The following is a 22,151-nucleotide window of genomic DNA, read 5'->3' as shown; positions in this document are numbered from 1 at the left end:
ATGCCACTACACCGCTCAGAAGACCAGCAATTCCCGCCATCCAAAAAGCACCAACATATACACCAGTTTCATCACGTATCAATCCTATGGAGTGAATAAATGATTTTAACCAAAGTAAACCTAAATGCGATTTAAAAGATGGTATGTATGTATGTATGTATGTATGTATGTATGTATGTATGTATGTCTGTCTGTCTGTCTGTCTGTCTGTCTGTCTGTCTGTCTGTCTGTATGTATGTATGTATGTATGTATGTATGTATGTATGTATGTATGTATGTATGTATGTATGTATGTAGTGTGTGTGTGTGTGTGTGTGTGTGTGTGTCAGTATGATTTTAAGTGTGTATTCTGAATAGCCACATGCATAAGAATACAGCCAGCATCCCATCATGAAATACGCTGTACAGATTAGCAAAAACATGACCTCGGAAATAGTAAGTAGAAGGATAATGTGTATATGGTCTGTGACCATTTAAGTCAACTGAGACAATTTATAAGCTGCATAATTAATAACATGTTTAAAAATAAATACCAGCAATTGGTGACACGAAAAGAACTGTTAGTCCTTGAATAGTAAATAACAACGATGCACCATATCCAATCTTTTCAGGTCCAAGGAATGATGACACAGTAAGGGGGATATAAACCGTGAAACCACCAACGAATATTCCAAATATTGCAATATAGATAACCTGACCTGCAATGATATAATATACACGATATTGGGAAAAAGAACCTTCGTATATACAATGCGTACACACCATATTCAATTGTCCCTCACACTCTCTAATGTTCTGAAACAGATATTTCTTTTGACATGACATTACAGTGCTAAGGCATTGCTTCCAATCGAAGTATGAACAATAAAGTATACTACAACATATTGATATATTACTGAACTTGTTTTCATGCACTGACGCATAGCTATAGTAAACAGCAGATAACTTGAACAATAGTTTACTTGACATTATCACAGCCGAACAGGCTTGCAATATTAACTGTTGCAAATAAACTTGTCTATTGAATGATATCATAATGGGTAGACACGTGTACTAATGTATAACAACACACCCCGGTAACTATAAGAGGCGCTAAATTTGGAATTTTTTATAATTGATCATGAAGTCATCAATAATGATGCACATGGTTGCGGCATTCCTGTGATCTGACCCAACTAAATTTTGTCCAAAGACACTGACCTACTGTTTTTGGTAATGCATATATATCATATAATGTTACAGTAGTTTATCGCTCATATTTCTGTTGACAGCACTGTAAGTCTTGTTCAAGATACTTTGTCTGTGAAGGTACACATCTCTTAGTATACTTAATATAATGCAAACAAATTTAATACAAATGGCAAAAGAGCATCGTGCTAAAACTGAAGTAAAACATACACAGTTTTCTTAATTTGTTATAGAATATGGCAGCGATAGTGCTCATAAAATCGAACATATCATCTAAAATTTTACCTCGAAATATAAAGTTATACACACATCACTTATTGAAGACAATAGTGTATTATTGCATCAATCTACAAAACGGTTATTTTTGTTATAATAGTTTCATAGCATGTACGAGACTGGGAAAAGGTAATGTACTCTGAATAGAAAGTCAATGAAATATCAGTTTGTACAGTTGGGGTGAACTGTATATGTTTTATAAGTCGTGTAGTTCAGCCTGATCAGCCTATCTTTTTCTATCCTGGAGTGTGATGGCACCAGCCGCACCGTGTATCTGAAGTCTCTTATGAATTATTTGATTTGCTTTGCTTTCATTGGTTGAAGTGTTGATTGACACCTAGGTATCCCAGCGGAACTGACACAGTATAGTTACATACCTGTAAAAGTCGTTGTGTATATACTAATGATGCTTGAAACACCACACATTAACATTGCAATACCATATGGAATGTTAGCTCTTAAGCCATGTATATGACCTATAGCACCCCACAGTGGACGTGTCAACATTTGTGGTAAACCCATGGCAGCTGGTATTAGGGAACTGAATGTATTTGAAATACCATAGTCGCGGGCACGCCGAACCTATAGATGTAATGAAATGAAATGAAATGAAAGAGTCAATTAATATGGTATACAATACATCATGTTACCTTTTAAGTATCATATAATGCGTGAACTTTATAATGTTATGAAAATGAATATACTTACAAAGTCCAAAATGCAATTCCAACCATACACATGCCTTTAGGGGTAATGCAGGTCAACAAAAAATGAGAATGTACAAAACTATTATAATATGTGTTCTTCATACTATTAATACAGAATGCCCATGGTTATTAAATGACTTTGATACCCCGTAAACGTACAAATAGAAACCAAAGGTATAATCACATTATCATAGTATTCAGATAAGCATATATATCAGTCAGCCATATTGGCCACCATATTGAATATTTGAAAACACTGAATGATGCATTGGTTGCATCATGTAGATCCTTGATCAACAGGTTTAAAAGATGGAGACTCGGCAACAATACAATGGGTAGACGATATAAGAAGGTGTTGGCCTTTGAGCCCAGATTATAAACAAGAATAGTAGATTAAACAAATGAAAGCTTACCATATGTACTAAAACAGTTCCATGGAGAAAACCTTGTCCTATGACGATTAAAAACTGAAACCAATAAACTGGTTCTCGAAATAATGAAAAATCAAAGACAACTGATAAACAGGATTTATAGCACGTATTGCACTTTGGATAATTAACATATTTGTCTTTTGTTTCATCTCCATCAGTTTTATATTCCTGTACACATTCGTCGTTAGTTGTCTTCACACTGTTTGGACTTTCTGTTTCCTTTAAGCTAAGTTTTGCTTTCTCACGATTTTTTTCCTCTGTATTTATATCTGGGTCTGATGTCTTCGACGGATTCGTTGTCTCATCTTTGCCATTCTCTCTCGCCTTCAACGGCCACATGAGAGAACCTGCTACAGACAAGTTCAAAGCAATTCCAGAGTAAATCAGAAGCATTCCTCTCCAGCCATAGGTGTCTACCAAATATTGACAGATCAGAGACAAGGCAAACTGTCCTCCTCCAGTTCCAGCCAATGCCAGTCCTAAAGCAATTGATAACCTTTTCTTGAAGTACATGCTGACCATATCAATGCATGGCATAAAGGATAGTCCACAACCGATAGCTGAAAATATATTAGAACAGAAACAAACGTGTATACACATGTATATACAAAAAGACATGTGTGAACCAAATATGAAGTACATTGTAAGTACGAAATATGTGTTTCTGCATCCCCTATTCCTCATGAGACGTCACAATTTTCGCGATTTTATTATTTTTGTCTCGAATATGCAAAAGAAAAGTCGGGTCGGCAGTGAAAAACTAGGTGGGGTCGGGTAACCGGAACCAAACAATTTTTTTGGCATAATGCTTCAAGAGGGAAAGGGTGGTGAACGCGATATTTCATTTTAACGGGACCAAGAAGAAGCTTTGACCTCCAGCTTTCATACGGCAAAGTTTGGAGCGATTTTAAAACTGTGTTTGTTTTAAGGAAATTGGTCCTCGGGTGCATTCTGCTTTTAGGTTTATAGCCGCACATGAATGAGACTTTCGGCAATCATAGTCCATTCTAGTGATAAAATCTCCTAACCGTAGGACCAATACCACAAAGAACGCATACCTTTTCCTGATGTATTAAGTTTGTAACAGTTAAAGTTTAGTTCTTACCTGTAATAGTACCAAATGTAAAGTTTAGCATCACCAGATTTGTTGCAAAGGAGCTTGTGATGAGACCAATGAAAGAAACCACACCAGCTAGCATTACAGTTTTCCGATGTCCAATCTTTCTCGTCAAAGAAATGGCAAATGGATTTGTTAGGAGAAAGACAAAATGGAATACAGAGCCAATCCATGCTGAAATAAATTACAGAACCAATGACAACATTTGAAACAAGATACAATGAGAAGATATTATATACGAAATATATACGAACGTCGCCTGACTTCACAAAGATCTTGCAAATACTGCTGCATGTCATCACCTGGCCCAACAAATACCTTATCAACATTCATTGGTTACATTTTCTTGCCTGAGATGTCTTCAGTGATGTCCTTAAGGAATTAGACTTAAGAATTGTGTCAGTAGCAATATGTGCAAGCTGTTTGTCGTGCTGCATGATGAGCTGTAACAAGTTAAGGTGTTTGTTTATCAAATTCTCAACAGGGAGATACTCTCATATGACATTTGCCAATCAAATACACAAAACATCTGAGAAGAAGATATATTTCCCAATATTGTTTTCGGACTGTGTGTATGACTGTATGGTCTCAAACGAAACGATATTCGATTAGAATCGATATAATTTAGTGTGAATTCTACGTAGAGTCAATTGAGAGAGAGAGAGAGAGAGAGAGAGAGAGAGAGAGAGAGAGAGAGAGAGAGAGAGAGAGAGAGAGAGAGAGAGAGAGAGAGAGAGAGATGAGATGAGATGAGATGAGATGAGAGGACAGGCAGACAGATAAACAAGTAGACAGGCAGAGAGACAGACAGATCACTGGGACACAGCGATAGTGACAGAAAGACAGAGGGCATTCAGTGGTGCATTTTCTCTAGCTTGGCGGATGTCTCGTGTGAAATAGTCAATGCTGATCATGTCATGTCTGATTCATGTCATGAAATCTCTATTTGCCATTGAAGTTCTATTGTTGGTAAATATTCCCACAGAGGCTAATGTCACATAAAAATATCTTTTGAATTTGTAAACCAGCATCATATATTCATTACCTTGTCAAATTAGCTATCAAATATGATCCTCAGAATATATAAAAATGAAGAAGCATTCACCTGTTTTTGACTTTGATTCACCAAATGCATCAAGGAAGGCAACATAGAGGACACTAAAGGAATACAGAACGCCTGCAGTCAACGCGCAGGATATGAACGTGGCGAGGACGATGACCCATCCCCATCCACCGTCTGGAGGGTTCCTCGGCGAATTGTGTTTCCCGTCGGCCATGTTGCACTTTCCAACAATCACTTAGTAAACCCCGAGATGTCTTAGCCAGGTGTCATTCTGAGAATTCAATAACAGTGAACAGCTAAACCCAGGCCAGGATATCTGAATGTTGAGAGAGAAAATTTATAATAATCTAACTACCTCCAAAATCGGTGTCATTAGTCTTTATTGGGTATGGGGAGTCACTATCAATCAAACAAACACACACACACACACACACACACACACACACACACATGCGCGTGTTCGTCTGCTGGATGGGCTGCTGGAAAAATATGAAATTCGGATGATTTTAGGGTGCGGATCCTAAATTCTGATTAATTGTGTATACAGCTACAAAAATACATTTATCCACGTGTGATACGACATTGTTCACGGTTTGAGATATTACGAATAATGTTATAAGTTATTGTACCTGACAAAATATTGTCAAAAAAACGTTCCAGCTGCAGGTACTATATTTTTAAGTTTTATATATAGTTGATAACAAAGGGTATAGTAACAACAACCCTTTGCGGAAGGCATTTCAGTTTACAGCTTATCGCTTATGTATTGCCACAAGCTTCAGCTATTCATGTAATATTCTACGTCCATGTTCCAACTGATGGTTAAGCTGTAACAACGACAGACCTTTCAGTCAAACAACATGGCGACATCTCCCCTTTATACCTCCATGAAAACATAAAAACTGCCATTGTACACAATTCAGGTTATATTATTCATACCACAGGGGCGTGTAATAGTTCATAGATTGTTGTTTTCCGGGTCTACAGACTAAATATAACAACCTTTTGATTTCTTCGTAGTATAGAGATTGATACATTTGTAGCAGCAAGATTCGTACAATATTTTCCTAAGAAAACGACATTCTAAGCAATAAGAAAACAACAATCTATGAAATATTACGCATACATGTAATTCAGAACTGAATCGCGGCACATATGATAATGCAAGTGGCTGTGCCTCCGTTAACCCTGCCACCGAACACAAGTATACGGCGTACAAGTATGTCTAGTACAGTCCTCGAGTTTTCAAAGCGGCACTGATTTTCTTGTAAGTATGTCAAATCATCGATAAATCAGCCTTCTACTCCCTAACCTCAAACGGCAGCTGCATGCTGCACCCTGTCAAGCACTCTCGTCAATTTTGTGAACAATATAGCGCCTCAAAAGACAAACTCGATATCCGTGTCGCAAATTTGTTTGCTTTAAGTTGAAATAAATAATGATATTTCGAGCCCTTCTACACTAATCGGTGAGTGCAGTTTGATCTATGTGTGTATATTGGTCACGGATGTGACCACGTGATTACAGCCAATGTATGTGTGTTTGTATTATACTTCTCAGAATGTGAACTCACAATGTCTTTGTTTATGCGAATTTGCTGCACGGAGTCTTACCGACCAAATATGTCTAACTCCGTACTTTAAGTTTTAACCAGAATTGCCCCCGAACTATGGAAATATATGCTATCGATCCTTGAATCTTCGGCAAGTTTTCATCGGACACACATAAACTTTAAAGACGTGACAGAGTTTCCGGAGCATTTCAAGAGTTAAATTGAGCAAGGGGGACACACTTACCGTTTACTGACCGAGATTAATTTATCCTGTTGACTTTCGCCTCTCGTCTTCACACCAGTTTACGCATGCGTCAAACTGGAGCATGTCACCTTTAGTCCTGGGTTTAAAGTGCCGGTGTCACAACACAGTGTCCAACACGGTGTACATATTCCGAGCACACTGTATCGCCACAACTAAGTTGACACAGGCAGACACGGGCAGCAGACAATGGAAGCAGGCAGATATGACCTTTGACCTTGAACATCAAACCCTCTAGCTTATTGTTAAATTACTGTAGAAAAAAGAAACAAGGACTTTACCTTCCTTATGATCAGTTTCACAGACTTTCACAAGCGATTTTTCACAGAAGTAACATGATATAGGACATGAATGGAAACCCAAAGTAACTTTAAAAAAAAATATATGGTGCATTATGGGAAATTTCAATATTTCACACACAAATGAAATGAACCGTTTGCTTGCAAACCATTGCATGCATTGAGTGTGCACACTATACACGGTTCTATATTCAAGGTCAAAGGTCATATCTGCCTGCTTCCATTGTCTGCTGCCTGTATCTGCCTGCGTCAACTTAGTATCGCCACATCCTTAATGATCTTGTGTGGTATGACCGCTTGTAGACTGAGTGACGTCATCGTTCGATGACCCTTGGGGAGACCTACATTGTATTTGGGGGACGGTCGATGCACACTTTAAGAATACGTTTGAAGCTGTGTACAAATGTATGCTTTACTCTCATCTCCAGCTGCCTTTGTTATTTTACACATCTTTACTAATACAAGCTGTACCTTCATGAATTCAGGAAAATCCCACCACTGTACAGGGTTTTAAAATATTTTTGAATATTTTCGAATAGTAGAATTGTCAGGGGTTTTTTAATGAGCTTTTTCTGAATACCCATTTGCATTGGTATATATATATATATATATATATATATATATATATATATATATATATATATATATATATATATATATATATATATATATATATATATATATATATATATATATATATATAGTGCTCTTGGTGGAAACAGGTGGTAATTTTACCATTAAGACGTTTTGATGGACATGTAGAACATGAGAGTATTTGTACGATTTCACCAAGGATATTTTTAAGGTATAACAAAGCAATATTTTATACAGACTCAGACTAACTACCCAAGTTGGTGATTACTTGACATTGAAATGTATTTTATTCGTAGTACGCTCGCGTATTTGTTGACTTGTTGGTACATTTTATGCTCAGTTTGCAACTTTTATTTCAATTTGTAATTGTACTTTTGTTGTATGTAATTCAAACATAATTTGCAAATGTACAGAAATATGGCTTATACAGGAAGTTACAAACTACAGGAGAAATGAAGTTACCATGATGTTCGTGACACATGGGATATATAATGTTTATTACATAGGGATTGACACAATTTAACTCTAGACTAACAACAACAGATACGCAACACATACAGCAGGATTCTATACCCAATTATATTGAAATGTGATAAAGCATTGCTATTTTTTTACGTTGCAGTGGAAACGGATTTCAGCAGAAAACAAAATTACACATGATGCAGATCAGAGAGTGTCACGTCTCATGTGAGAAACACCAAGGTATCTTCATTTCTCCTGTAAGGAATTAACATATAACATTTTATTGTTCCTGTGTCACCTATAGGCCACCTTTCCACTATGTATGTTTTGCTAAATTTGCTGTTGTTTACGGAACAGTCATCCAGATATATAGTTTTTCTCCAAACTTTGTGTCCAGAAACCTGTAACATGACGAGGAATGATGAGTGTTTGTTGACGGGTGACATGCATCTTATTTTAGCTCATGTATATTTATGAGATTGTCCTCCAATATTTTAGCTCACTTGTGTATGTTTATTTATTTATTTATTTATTTATTTATTTATTTATTTGTTTGTTTGTTTGTTTGTTTGTTTGTTTGTTTGTTTGTTTGTTTGTTTGTTTGTTTGATGTATGGAATACCTGTTAAGTTTGTTTCTGTTGATTATCTCGGCGGGTTATCTGCTATGCACGGGCCCACCTGTTGCTTCCATAACCGATCGTGACAGCCAGTGGAAGTTGTGGAAACATTTACATGATAAGAAGTACGCGAACAAGTACGAAGAAAATGCCAAACGCCTTATTTGGAATAACAACATGGATTTGATTGTTCGGCACAATTTAGCAATGAATACAACGGACGAAACAAAGAACAGATATCAAATGGCTATGAACGCTTTGGGAGATATGGTAGGTAAGCCTATGACCTTTTAGATTGCGATACACTTCGCGACGTCATAATCCGAAATATAGCTTCTACTTGAAAACCTATATTGTAGCATTGATCGAAATAACAAATACCACGTATCCCAGTCTATTTATTTATAAAGTAATACACAATGTGTGGTTATTAGTGAGTGTGAGCTGTGTGTCTGTGTCACTCTAGCTGTGTGTATGTGTGTGTCTGAGAGAGAGAGAGAGAGAGAGAGAGAGAGAGAGAGAGAGAGAGAGAGAGAGAGAGAGAGAGAGAGAGAGAGAGAGAGAGAGAGAGAGAGAGATCGCGCACGCACGCACGCACTCACGCATACACGCACGCATTTGTGTTTGGGTGTTGCGGTGTATAGTTCAGTTGGTATACCAAAGACGTATAAGCATAATCTAAATTTTAGTACAATATATAAAGAAAGTAGTGATGGCTTCTGATTTATTCCTCAGGAATTCAAGAGATCAAGGATATCATTTGATGTTCTAAGTGGTATTATCCAGGCTAACCAAATTGTACGGAGTAGAATACCAACTAGTGTTGACTGGAGAACCAAGGGAGTCGTTAACGTGGTAAGGAATCAAGGACAGATTGGGGCTGTTGGAGCATTCGTCATAGCAGGTAAGTACATGTACTCATGTATAGACTACATAGCTTTTTTAATTTGTGTTGAAAAACACGAGGCGTTGTGCTGCTATCGCTATATTAGCTCTTATTCTCCGACCATTACAGCTAATGATGTAAGCTTGGTGTTTCACTCGTGTAACATGACATTTAATACACACCCTCAGACAACTTCTAATGCAAAACTAACAATTATATAGGTGCAGGGCACAGTGGGATGTAGAAGTAGTAAAGTTGAAATGTCGATTATCAGTTAGAAAATAAACTATTGCAGCCATTAAAATCATATAGTCTATGTGTTATGTTTTCATTAGAAGCCTGTTTTTTTACTGCACTGTGAAAGAATAGCAATGGTTATCACTGTTCAATGTGATTGGGCAAGGGAACCTCATGTGTTTGTTGTTTCTCTGTTATTGTTAGTCTAGAGTTGAATTTGTCTATCTTTGTGCCAAAAACGTAATGTCCCATGAGTGAAACACCAAACGTACATCACTTTAGCTATACGTTGAATTTGGCCAACATTTGGATATAGACGTTGGAATGAGCTCTCTCCAACGTCTATATGATTTGATTGATACGTCATCAGAGTTGGGAAAATGTTTTTCGTAAATCATGTAAAATTCTGCTAAAAAAAACCTTTAGTGTCCCCTAGTTACTTGGCCAAACCTTCATAGCATGGGACCCCGAGGTATTTGTGAATCAGACGACTACTGCCCTTTAAGTTACATTTTAAAATAGCAGTACAATATTAAGTAGCAGTTAAGTATCTGTACAAAAATGACAAGATCTGATCTGAGTAGACCTTACTGAGGGGTATTAGGAGGCCATCTTCGATAAGATAGTGAAGCTTGCTATCAGTGAATGGATTTTTAATTACATAAAACATGTAAGTTGAAAGAATGATTTTGAAAAGAAATACGCACTTTTGAAATGAATACACTGTATATATAACACAATCTGGCAATATTCAAATTTATATATACTAATGAAAAATAGTTGTTTTGGACAAATAACTATCCGAAAGAATGCATTGATAAATCCTGAAGTGTGTATTATTTACATGCATTAGAAAAACAACAACAAGAATATTACAAACGGATGCACAAATAAAGTAATAAACAACACATAATTTTAGTAACTTAAATTTAAACTAATAAACATCTAGTACATATTTGATTTCAGATGCTGTTGGAAGTTTTCACGCCATCAATACTGGTAATTTGTACTTGCTAAGTGTAGATGAAGTTGCACAATGTTGTTCCTGGGACAAATCAATGACACAGGTAGATAACGACGCCTTCGATTGTGTCCACGACATTGGTGGTTTGTGTCAACAGGGGGCGTATGATCCAAGTCAGGGAATTTGTAATAACAGTAGCTGTACAGAAGAGGCCAAGGTAAGTCACCAAACATCTTGGACTGGATAACTTCAATGTTACCTAGCAGTCAATAGGCCATTGCAGACTGCAAACAGGAAATTGATATTATAGCACCCTTGCCAAAATATCTTTTTTTCCAGAACAAAGATTTACACTTTTATTGGATTCTAAAAAAGCAAGCTAAGACAATGAAAAGATTATTTTAGAATACTCGTTCGGATTTAATTTATTTTTTTCGCTTGCCGAGTTCCAGGGACTCCAATTTGGTTTTTTCTCCTCTTAGATTATCACTCACCGGGAATCGAAGTAAAAGCTCTAATTCATCATGAACCAGTATCTCCACATAAACGTTAACCCTTTCTCTACCGTACCGGGGTTGGGTGGGTGATGGGGGTGTCAGTATTTCTTTGTACAAAATTAACTACATACTGATCAAAACGAGACTAATTATCAATTGGTTTGTAGCACCATGAAAAAAGTTAATTCTATTATAATATATGAAAATGATATTTACAATCTCACCATTTGTACCCAATCACACTTAGGTTCCTCATGGTACTAAATTTGTTAAACCGTTTGGAGACGAGGACGCTCTTGCAGCTGCCGTTGCCATAACACCCGTATTTGTGTATGTAGATGCCAGTCACCCATCATTCCAATTCTATGCCTCTGGTGTGTATGATGACCCACAATGCTCTTCGACAGTGTTAGACCATGCAATGTTACTTGTAGGGTATGGGACAACAGAACAGGGTGATGATTACTGGATATGCAAAAACTCGTGGGGTATGTCTTTATTGTTGCATTTTTTGTAGTAAGCCCCCCCCCCCCAACAAACACAAACAAACAAACAAACAAACAAACCCACATGTTTTTCATGGAAGGTTATATTCACCAACTGATTTTTTTTATAAAGATGAAATACTATTAATTATGCATGCGTAATAACGGAATGAAAAACGAAAGTCGGAATTCATTAGCATATATTTTATTTTCGTATTATTACTTGTTATAAACTCGAATATCCTAATAAAGCACCAACAAACATAGTCTTGAACAAAATAAATGGTACCAGATATGCAAATACAGTGTGAACTGAAAACGTTCTAAAAATATAAATTCCAAATTCCCTTTTGTAAAGTAAGAGCAAATGTGTATGATATTTATTTCCGAGTTTCATACTAAGCTAGATGCTTTATTCCACTTGTGCATCTGAATTATTTATAATATGATATACTTTGATGGTTATTATTATGTGTATAAGTTGGCTTTACTCCAACGCTTTCTCTAAAGAAAATTAAATATTTGCGCAGGTCTACACAACTGCATAGAGTTGGATTTAACTGCACTGATGAGTAGAGCTAGTAAAACAGTTTTCAAGGCTGATGTTAGGGTTACAATGGTAAACTATTTATCTTGTCACAGAGTTTTATGACATTATTAAAAGGAATACTGACAAACTGAGCTAACTCTTTACAAATACATTAAGAAAAATATGTAACATTTCCCTTAACAACAACAACAACAACAACAACAACAACAACAACAACAACAACAACAACAACAGAATAGTGACGAGTTGGAGTTTGTCAAATTGGTAGGAATGAGCTTAATGCGAGCAAATCTATTTCAATTGATGACCAGTTGTTACAGACACCATTTCAATACAAGGAGTTGACAGTAATTTACCAATAGATTGCCACGCCTATTTTTTTCTTACAAACGTTCTATTTCTCATTTCCAGGTGTGTCTTGGGGAATGGAAGGATACATCCAAATTATCAGGAATAAAGGGAACAGATGTGGACTGGCCACTAACTCAACATATCCATACTGATTCCGATCAGAAAGTATCATTATAATGTATAGTTTTCAGTGAACAGTAAAATGATAATTATTCTGGATTGCATTCACAATATGATGATATACATGCATCAAAAGACAACATGTTAGGTAAAATTATATACGGATTTCAATAAAAAGACCATAAACAAGTAAATATACTCTGCATATACAGTTTATAAGGGAAACGAACCTTGGATTTGGTCTGACGTCTGAGCAACTCCTGTACATCTGTACTATTTTACAGTTGATAATATATCAGATCCTTGAGATGACTTCTTTATTTATCGTTCAGTACTGTTAGTAGTCTGTAAGATACGACATTTGTGCCCCGTTATCGATCAGCAACCTCTCACGTGTACTACTCTGTGCCGGCAAGATCAAAAGATTTAGGACCCGCCTTGACCTTGTGATTAGAAATTCAAATAGAGGTAGAGTAAAGTGAAACAGGCAGACTTCTGCTTCTGGTGATAAGAACGATTATTGTTATGGTGATACTTGCCAATTGTTTGTACTTGATAACTACCAGACTTTGATTGGAACCGTGTTTAGGATTGGCGTAAAATTAGGTGGCTGGTCTCATAAATCTGTATTGAAAGGCTGGTGTCAGTCATTTTGACACCTTTACAACACCATTTGATTGGTTGCAACTAAATCTGGTTGCACTGTGCAGGATATTGGGCAGTATAGTACAGTTGTTGTGTTTTTAGAAGCCTAACTGGGCTGAACAGCATGACGTATATTACAATCTATACAGGTGGTAACATGGTAGATATGTCAATACTTGAATCTGTGTTCACATTCACAATGCTACCTGCAATGGATTCACAGTGGCAAGAACAGTATTAGATATCTTCTCCGTCTTTTAACCAAAAAAATAATTATGAAAAATTATAATGTTATTAGAGCTGTTCGTCTACCTCAGTGATGGAATTTAATGTTGATCCTTGTATATTCGTCACTAACATTGCAATGAAAATACTGACATCTGATTGCTTCATAGAACAACAACAAACACATTCTTGCTGCTCAAAATCAAGAGAAAACCAAGATTGTAATTTCCAAGTTTGTATTACATAACTATAATAATCCATTGCTATAATACATTTTGAAAGAAATACTGTTACAATAATTACATAGTATCTTATACTCAGAGGAAAATAAAGATTGTAAAACATCTGCAGTGTCTTTGAATTGAAATAGTTTTTATCCATTATGTTGCACTTCCTAAAAGATATGTAAGAATTGAAACTGCGTCATTACTTCAATGTAAGTTGTTAGGGTAACATAATGAGTATATATAGACTTACAAACTATAAACTCAGCAAGTGTGGCAATGACACAACAGGTTGCAATAAATAAGCTCGAATAACCAACGCTTTGACAACTCACACTGCCTTGTTCCATAGCCTCCCCTTTTCACTTGTTTAACTTTGCCTTTCACCATACTATTTTTTATATTTCCTGTGTCATTTTATTTATTTTAGAACATGAATAAAGACTATGTGAATAGTCAAAACATTGGTTTTTTTATGAACCAGCCTAATTATTGAAACCCGCTGTGCCAGCTTGCAACTGTGTCATTGCTAAACTACTTTCAAGACCCGTTTTCCAGGTCTTTTGGTTGCTGTAGTTAGACTCATCATTGTTTGTTTAACTTAAAATGCTATCATTGGGGAGGCAATGGTTGATGTAAATGTTGAAAATAATGGTACAATGTATAGAAAACTATGCCAGTTTATCCAGGTAATAACATTTACAGCACCTAAGCTGGAGGTAGTCACCCCAGTGTGTATGTTAAGGGGCAGTAAGCAGGTAAAATCTACCAGAGTACCCTATAATTTTACTGGGGCTTCCCACCAAAATAATGGTACTTTTTAGTCTTGGTACCAGATGAATATGGCTGTCAGTTGTTGATATTTTGAAAGTATTTGATATTTTGATGAAATTAACTTTTGATCACAACTGAAGGGAAATGATAATATATTATATTATATTGATGTCTGTGTCATTGTCATCATGGCAGCTTTCAGGGACATTGGTACTCTGTTTGTTATTGTTTGTCGTTCTCACTGTCATACAGATAATTCTTCATCTGCTGGATTGAAATCATGCTTTTCTCCTGTAAAGTTACACATGGAATTAGTTGTCATTTTGTGTTACTGAAATTCAAAATACTATCTAAAAAACACAAAAACAAAAAAGCTAAATTTTAAGAATTAGCAGATTATACTATGTTAATATCACAATAGCACTCTTCCTAACTGTGTCGTCATAGGTTTAAGGCAGTAAGATGTCTCATTCTCATTGTTGTGGTTCAACTCATCAAATGTCTCGAATCTGATAATTGTCTGCATGTTACAAGTTTCTTGCTTGAGTGACTATGAAGATAAAAGCACTGTGAAAATTTGATATCACAATTATATGTCATATATTTAAGCCAAGTCTTCAATGAAATACACACAAACTATACTTAGTATATGCAATTGTGCCAGTCATGGCTACCCACTTCTGTAAACTACAGGCCACTTTGCATCAACTCTACAAGATGCCTTGTATCTAATGAAAAATATATTCTAGCCTGTATGAATATGGATATCATTACTGTTGGGGAAAACCTACCCAATATTTCTGCTATGATATGAAATCTGTCGGAACCAAAGAATGCATGTTTCTTTCCATCATCAGCATGGACAAGAATTTTTGGAGCTCCAAATGCCTGAAAGGGAATTAAATGACAACTGTAGTGGTAAAAGATACAACAGAATCCAATGATGTGCAAGTACAAGTGTGGCGTACTCGGGGTATTTGCATGAGTGCTTGCCGAGTTCTCTAAGGCCATACTTTCGCAAGTGTCACCCACACTGGAACTCACACGAACTAGGGTTCTGTTATTATTACATATATGTTTATTAAAAACAGCAAATTTCGGTAAAAATGACACTGTGAGATCGAGTGCTTTTGAGTACAATGAACAATTGTGCCCTAATTTGAATATCATTTGCATGCAGGTATACAAAACTGGTTTCGGTATTGCACTGCAGTGCAACAGTGCACATGCAACAGTGTAAGTACACTGGTACATATGTAATAATTTTTACTAGCATCTCTCCTTAAACTACAATCAGATATGTCCTAAAACACTATAAGTGTAACATAGAGTGGAATTGCTTTACTTGAGTGTATGATTGTATCTGCTCTCCCATTTTGTATTGAAAATAACATTATTAGTTAATCTATATCTTGGAAATCATCATTTATACATATGGGAATGGTCCACATTTAGAGGTACCAAAGAGGGGTGACCCTTAGGGATTCAGTGTTAATGCAGGAGGGAAATAAAGTACCTGAAGAAAACCTGTAGCGTCTAATGAATAACATTCTCCTTTCTTAGATACAGTGTGGCAAATTTAAGAAAGGACTGACCCGAGTGATAAGAGGCAAGTTGTTTAACCATGTGTGTGCACTCTGCCACCAACAATGATAAGAGAAGAAATTCAGATTTTGAATCTATGGTCACATACGTAATCTGAAATACAGAGATGTGGTGTATCTGGAACGTTTAGCAACAACTCTACATATGATATGTATGACTTACACCATGACTTAAAGCTGTTTGAGTGTTTTCTTGCAGTTTGTCTTTGACATCTTGGTCCTTTATCTTCCCAATCAATCTACGGGCTTTCTCATCATTTAAACCAACAGTCTTCATCACCTGGGGGAGTATATTGATCATTTTCAATTATTTGTGCATTTACTGTGTAACATTGGATGAAGTATGTAAATGACTAATCAATAACCATGAAGGTATTGACACATTAGTACCACACAACCCAAAACTATTGTGTTCAGTTAATGACACAAAAAAGTACTCATGCATATGCAAATTAAGGTGCCAGTTGAACGAATGATATTCAGACTGATTTTCAACATTACATCATATTGAATGATGGAAATAGTGTACTTGAAATTACCTCTAAAAAGCTGGCTGGCTCTGTAATATCTTTATCCTGTATAAAAGAAAAATATGAACACATATTTACAATGGTTTTGAATACAAAATTACATGATTTAAAGTATGTGAATACATAACAGAAAGACAACATACAGAAAGACAGACAGACAGACAGACAGACAGACATTAAAAGTATATATAAGTTGTAATTGAGAAACAAGTTACATGGTACTATGTCTATGTAAGATCACCTAAAAACCTAAAAGTGTTGTAAACTTGCATTTTAACGAATTACAATCATTAGCACTGAAACCCCCCCCCCCCTCAAAACAATTTGATGCAAGGGGGGGGGGGGAACCCCTCTGTCCTGGAAACCTAGAGAAAACACTGTTACAGTTAAGGTAATCATTTTTCAGTCATAGGCAAATTTAGGTATAGCAGTACACAGTGTATATACAGAGTTGATGTTGAGTATTAAATTACACTTTGGTTCCAAACACAAACTTGAAAATTATTACATAAAATGTTCGACAGCATACTGCAGTCTTTGGAAAGAGTTTGACTCATTATTCAAAAGACACGACCTTTGACATCTGAGCTTAATAAAGCTTTAATAATAGGTCAATATGTTGACAATGACTGAAGTATGCAGTTCTGTAATGTTCAAGTTTGTATTTCTAAAAAGAGTTACTCCTCCTTCTCCCAGGGGGTATTTGTAAACAAGTAATTCAACTTGTTGGGAGAAAGAAGATTAATTTAATACAGGATCACCAAAACATATGAATTTAATTTTAAAACAGAATTGATGTATAATTTTTAGTATTACCTTTGACCATATTCTCAACCAAAATAGTCTTGATATTTTCTCTACTGAGTCATCATTTTCATTCATTGATATTGCAGTTAGAAGTCTTTGCGCAGGCAGTGAACCTATTGGAAATATACGACAAGGTTTCACAGAGGACATATTACAACTAATATATTTGTTTTGATACCAAATGTAACAAGCAGAAAAACCTTTTCTTGAATTCTTTCTAAAGTTGAGTAAAATAATCGTGACCTAAGGGAGCCTTGTCACTATGACCTGCTAGACAAGTAGTGACAAATTTATACCCTTAGGTCACAGGTATTTTTTGGTTCAACAGTAAAATATTTGGGATTACCATAATTATACCTCCTCAAGTATAATTTATCAAAATCAGGGGGAACTATTTGTAATTTGCAACATTTTGACTCATATTTTCACTGCAAAACCTGAGACATAGATATGAGTAAATTCTTGTAGCGTAGAACGACCCTGGGTATATAATCAATTTTTTCTGTTCAAAAACAATAATTTGGTTTGAGTATGGTATGAAGACCTTCAGTTTAATTCTCATGCTGAATTCTTGATAATTGTGTCATTGGTTTGTGTATTCTAATTACATTAAGAAATGTCGAAATACGTACTTGGACATTGCAATACCTTATTAAATTTTGACCTGATATTAAAAACAATAATAGTATTTCTACCATGCACATTTATGTGGGTGGGGGGGGGGGCATTAATGACTAAGTGTTGTGCACCAAGTATAGTCTCATTAATGGTTGTATATTTACCTTTTTTGAATAAAGTTGTAAAAGGATCACTTGGCGGTTTGATTGGAATTTTATGGAAATGTGCCAGTCGCCCAAGATCCTTCATTATATATTCCATCTTTCTTTTATTGAAAATTGGAGCTTTGTTTTCTAAAAAAAAAAGGAGTATTAAGGTTAGATTGAAAATTAATCTAGATATCATTAAAGTGGCACAAGCTTCTCAAGAGTTTATATTAAGCCATTTACTCATAGACCCTACACCAACTGTAGGGTCTATGATTTACTCAAGTGAAAATACTTCAATAAAACTACATTTTAGTATAATTGAAAATGTTGATGCATGTATTCTATAATATCATGATTGTCTTCTGGCATTGTTAGAAAAGTTTATTGCATAGTATGAATTTCCTGAATTTTTTTTGATAGGTACAATAAATTATGTCATCAGATTATTAAGAGCTATATCTTAATACCAAGTTTGAGTTCAGTCAATTGCAAGTGGTGGTTAAGTGTACTTGAAGTATGTACAACACTGTGAGTACCTTTTTAAGTATGCTGTAAAAACTATGCCTAAACACATATAAACACAGCATGTGCCCCTTTAATATGATAATTAGAATGGGGAACTTGCAATCCAGACTGAGCATGCTCATATGCAAAGGACTAAGGGATATCTGTGGTTATTGTAATCTGAGCTACTGATAAAAATTAACCTCCCACAATGGTCAGAGTAACTATGAATTGATTATTTGTGGTTACAAACAATGTATCAACATTGTTAACAATACTAATTTATTAGTATTTATTATCACATTTCCCATGATGCAACATTCAAACATGGCTTGTTTGCAAGTTCCCTATTGTAATGTTTTACAAAATGACTGTTGTAATTCTAGCTGTCCCTTTTTGGCAAATATTTTTGTTAGATTTACCTGTTGTCATTTATGTAGTATTGAATGCCCAGTTCGGTTTAGGATTAAAATCAAGATGAACAGTTGTTTGGCAGAGATATAGAAAAAGTTGATTCAGACATCAAGAGATTGGTCATGTTAATCCTTATGGTGCCACTGATTTAAGATTATAGAAATGTGAAAACCAGGGATTGAGACCTGGCTGTTAATAAAGGTTAATAAAATGAACTCTGTAGTGATAAGGCTTTGTTTTAACTTCTTAAAAAAAATTGATAATATAGGCCATTCCAGACTACAAACAGGAAATTGAAAATACAGCACCCTTGCTCAAATTGGGGGTATCATCACCTCATAGTACTGTTTATTAAGAGCTTTGTCCTGTGGTATTCTGTAGAAGTGTAAATCAGGGATGTTTTTCATATTATTCAGACATCGAGGAAAACAGCAGTGCTCAATGATTAACAGAGTAACCTATACCATGTATACCCCCAAGGTACACACAGACAGGAAGTAGAGCGCCACCATGGCAAATCTTGGAAAGAATATGATTTCTTTACCAGGAATGACATTGTGCTAAGTACATACCTTATACAGTCTACATAGTGATGACAAAATCCAGTCCTACCTGCAGTCTTTAATACTGCTGCATAGAAGAATGGTCTGAGTTTAAGATCAATATTCCATTTACTGCGATACCTACATAGTGTCTACAGGAGAGAGATAGAATAAAAATGTGGCAAATCATTAACAGTATATTATATCATTAAAATCTGCTGTCAAAATGTTTACTTCCAAACATGTGTGATATTAGCACTTTTATTCAATCTAATTTCAACACTACAACCACCTGTAAGTGTATTGGTGTATATGTAAACTTATGTTGGAAGTTGTTATCTTTCTAAATTTTGCAATGGAATTTAACTTTTGTTCATTGATTAAAAATAATCAAAATAGTTCTAGATAACATTTGGCGTTAGTTATAGTAGTAATGTTCTTCCATTATTAATAAAATTAACATGTATGTTGACTCCTTTTCAGGCAGAATTAATGTAGACATTTGACCCCTATGCAGATTTAATGTGGACATTTGACCCCTATGCAGATTTAATGTGGACATTTGACCCCTATGCAGATTTAATGTGGACATTTGACCCCTATGCAGAATTAATGTAGACATTTGACCCCTATGCAGATTTAATGTGGACATTTGACCCCTAGGCAGAATTAATGTAGACATTTGACCCCTAGACAGAATTATATGTAGACATTTGACCCCTAGGCAGAATTAATGTAGACATTTGACCCCTAGACAGAATTATATGTAGACATTTGACCCCTAGGCAGAATTAATGTAGACATTTGACCCCTAGGCAGAATTAATGTAGACATTTGACCCCTAGGCAGAATTAATGTAGACATTTGACCCCTAGGCAGAATTAATGTAGACATTTGACCCCTAGGCAGAATTAATGTAGACATTTGACCCCTAGGCAGAATTAATGTAGACATTTGACCCCTAGGCAGAATTAATGTAGACATTTGACCCCTAGGCAGAATTAATGTAGACATTTGACCCCTAGGCAGAATTAATGTAGACATTTGACCCCTAGGCAGAATTAATGTAGACATTTGACCCCTAGGCAGAATTAATGTAGACATTTGACCCCTCCTTTTAGAATTGTTGTATTGTCTGTTCTTGTAATGTGAATCCGTCATGGTACACTTGTAGCCATTACCCAGGTGAGTACTCTAGCCCCCCCCCCCCCCCCGGTGGGTGTATATAACGTGTTAAATAATTTGGGAATGTTTTGATTTGGTTCCTGGGATGTGCGTATAACCATGGAAGTAAACCCACTTCCATGGTATAACGCACCCAACCTACATACATGTAATACAACTAAGTTTTGGAAAGTAGTTTGTGAGCTCGTCCTATCGGCAGACGGAGTAAGTGAGCACTCGATTCTCACACTGTACCACTTGTGGAGAGCATGGAGGTGGGAAGGGCCTAGGGACGTGTGGAGAGCAAGGGACGAAATTAAGCCCGACTTACTCAGTCTGCAAGCGTGAGCGTCACAACGCCTGCTATGTTTTTAAAATCATGTTAGAGGTAACTCTTACTCTGCGATGGGGTTTTAGATTTAATATGAATGCATACCTCAAAACCAATCCACGAGTAGGGTGAAATAACATCGTAAAACAACTCCACGGTTTTCTTTGCTGGTGCTCTCACGGCCGCCATGTTTGTATCGGTGTCCTCATTTCACCTCTCCTAGGTCACTCTGGGCTGTTCCATTCAAAATATGGAGGTCGGCGAAAGTGGGGTGGGCGCCAGATGCAAACTATCGTGAGGGGAAGATGGCGTGATCGTAATGCCCGTTTTCAGTCTTAGTACAAAGAAAGAAAAAAAAACGACCCCTCCCCCCCAATCTTTTGAAAAGAAGGCTGTAGATACTTGCCTCACTATATTGGGTTGGACAGCTTGGAAGAAAGATATATTTTCAAGATTGGCGCATTTATAGTTATAACATGAGGATTTTCATTTCTCTGGGTTTTATTTTGTTTTCCATGTACATAGTTGTTAATAGGTCACAGTAATAATACGTTCTTGTACCACAACCAAGGGTTCTTATTACTTACTAGTAACATTTTGCCTGTTCAGGTCGAAAGGCTTTGCCAAACTGTACAGTGAATCTAATAGTATCAATTAGTGTCCGAGTTTATGCAATTTCATATCATATCACTACATTAATATAGTGACTGGAGTACAAAAATAAAAATATAAAACGTGCAGTCTGGTCACACTAAAGCTGCCTTTCTGTGAGTTGGGAAAACACAACACATGTTTATAGCAGCCACATCAAGGTATATCATTATATTTGCTTTAATTAATTCAATCTGTAAACAATGTTATCATATCACTACAAAGCACAAATGACAGGAGAGTAGACATAAATGTCACAAGATGTCTTTGACTCCATTCACATTGAATTTTTGTATCTGACACAGATCAC

The 22,151-nt window shown here is 36.0% G+C and overlaps 3 protein-coding genes across 3 annotated transcripts in view; 1 reads left to right on the top strand and 2 right to left on the bottom strand.

Moving 5' to 3' along the window:
* Positions 1 to 6,887, bottom strand: part of LOC144451493 (monocarboxylate transporter 12-like) — a 7,312-nt gene extending 425 nt beyond the window's left edge. The window contains exons 1-7 of the mRNA XM_078142358.1: positions 6,579 to 6,887; positions 4,825 to 5,098; positions 3,708 to 3,893; positions 2,585 to 3,162; positions 1,842 to 2,046; positions 534 to 698; positions 1 to 84 (exon numbers count right to left, since the gene is read on the bottom strand). The exon at positions 1 to 84 is cut by the window's left edge and continues 425 nt beyond it. Coding sequence (XP_077998484.1) covers positions 1 to 84; positions 534 to 698; positions 1,842 to 2,046; positions 2,585 to 3,162; positions 3,708 to 3,893; positions 4,825 to 4,996 — 1,390 coding nt within the window. The 5' untranslated portion in view covers positions 4,997 to 5,098; positions 6,579 to 6,887. The remainder of the gene's footprint in view (positions 85 to 533; positions 699 to 1,841; positions 2,047 to 2,584; positions 3,163 to 3,707; positions 3,894 to 4,824; positions 5,099 to 6,578) is intronic.
* A 1,832-nt stretch (positions 6,888 to 8,719) lies between these two features.
* On the top strand, positions 8,720 to 13,002 carry LOC144451118 (procathepsin L-like). Its single transcript, XM_078141890.1, has 5 exons — positions 8,720 to 8,839; positions 9,305 to 9,473; positions 10,659 to 10,873; positions 11,401 to 11,641; positions 12,600 to 13,002. The coding sequence occupies exons 1-5, from the start codon at positions 8,747 to 8,749 to the stop codon at positions 12,689 to 12,691; spliced, it is 810 nt and encodes a 269-aa protein (XP_077998016.1). The 5' UTR covers positions 8,720 to 8,746; the 3' UTR covers positions 12,692 to 13,002.
* Positions 13,003 to 13,683: 681 nt separating this feature from the next.
* On the bottom strand, positions 13,684 to 21,392 carry LOC144451120 (glutathione S-transferase kappa 1-like). The gene is made up of 8 exons (XM_078141891.1): positions 21,296 to 21,392; positions 19,766 to 19,847; positions 18,251 to 18,379; positions 17,478 to 17,581; positions 16,671 to 16,706; positions 16,295 to 16,411; positions 15,319 to 15,415; positions 13,684 to 14,818 (listed from the first exon to the last, which is right to left on the bottom strand). Exons 1-8 carry the CDS (start codon positions 21,377 to 21,379, stop codon positions 14,772 to 14,774), a joined length of 696 nt encoding a protein of 231 aa, XP_077998017.1. The 5' UTR covers positions 21,380 to 21,392; the 3' UTR covers positions 13,684 to 14,771.
* Between the last annotated feature and the right edge of the window lie 759 nt (positions 21,393 to 22,151).

Source organism: Glandiceps talaboti, chromosome 21, assembly GCF_964340395.1.
Source record: "Glandiceps talaboti chromosome 21, keGlaTala1.1, whole genome shotgun sequence".
Taxonomy (NCBI): domain Eukaryota; kingdom Metazoa; phylum Hemichordata; class Enteropneusta; family Spengelidae; genus Glandiceps; species Glandiceps talaboti.
This window is presented reverse-complemented; position numbering and strand designations above follow the sequence as displayed.

What these genes read in the sequence shown, in the direction of transcription:
- LOC144451120 (XM_078141891.1), bottom strand. Translation starts at nt 21,379, where the DNA reads ATGGCGGCCGTGAGAGCACCAGCAAAGAAAACCGTGGAGTTGTTTTAC. An exon ending in ACTCGTGGATTGGTTTTGAG is followed by an intron (nt 19,848 to 21,295) that starts GTATGCATTCAT and finishes TCTCTCCTGTAG; the next exon opens with ACACTATGTAGGTATCGCAG. An exon ending in AAACAGCTTTAAGTCATGGT is followed by an intron (nt 15,416 to 16,294) that starts GTAAGTCATACA and finishes ATTCCCTTTCAG; the next exon opens with GCATTTGGAGCTCCAAAAAT.
- LOC144451118 (XM_078141890.1), top strand. Translation starts at nt 8,747, where the DNA reads ATGGATTTGATTGTTCGGCACAATTTAGCAATGAATACAACGGACGAA. An exon ending in TGGAGCATTCGTCATAGCAG is followed by an intron (nt 9,474 to 10,658) that starts GTAAGTACATGT and finishes ATTTGATTTCAG; the next exon opens with ATGCTGTTGGAAGTTTTCAC. An exon ending in GATATGCAAAAACTCGTGGG is followed by an intron (nt 11,642 to 12,599) that starts GTATGTCTTTAT and finishes TCTCATTTCCAG; the next exon opens with GTGTGTCTTGGGGAATGGAA.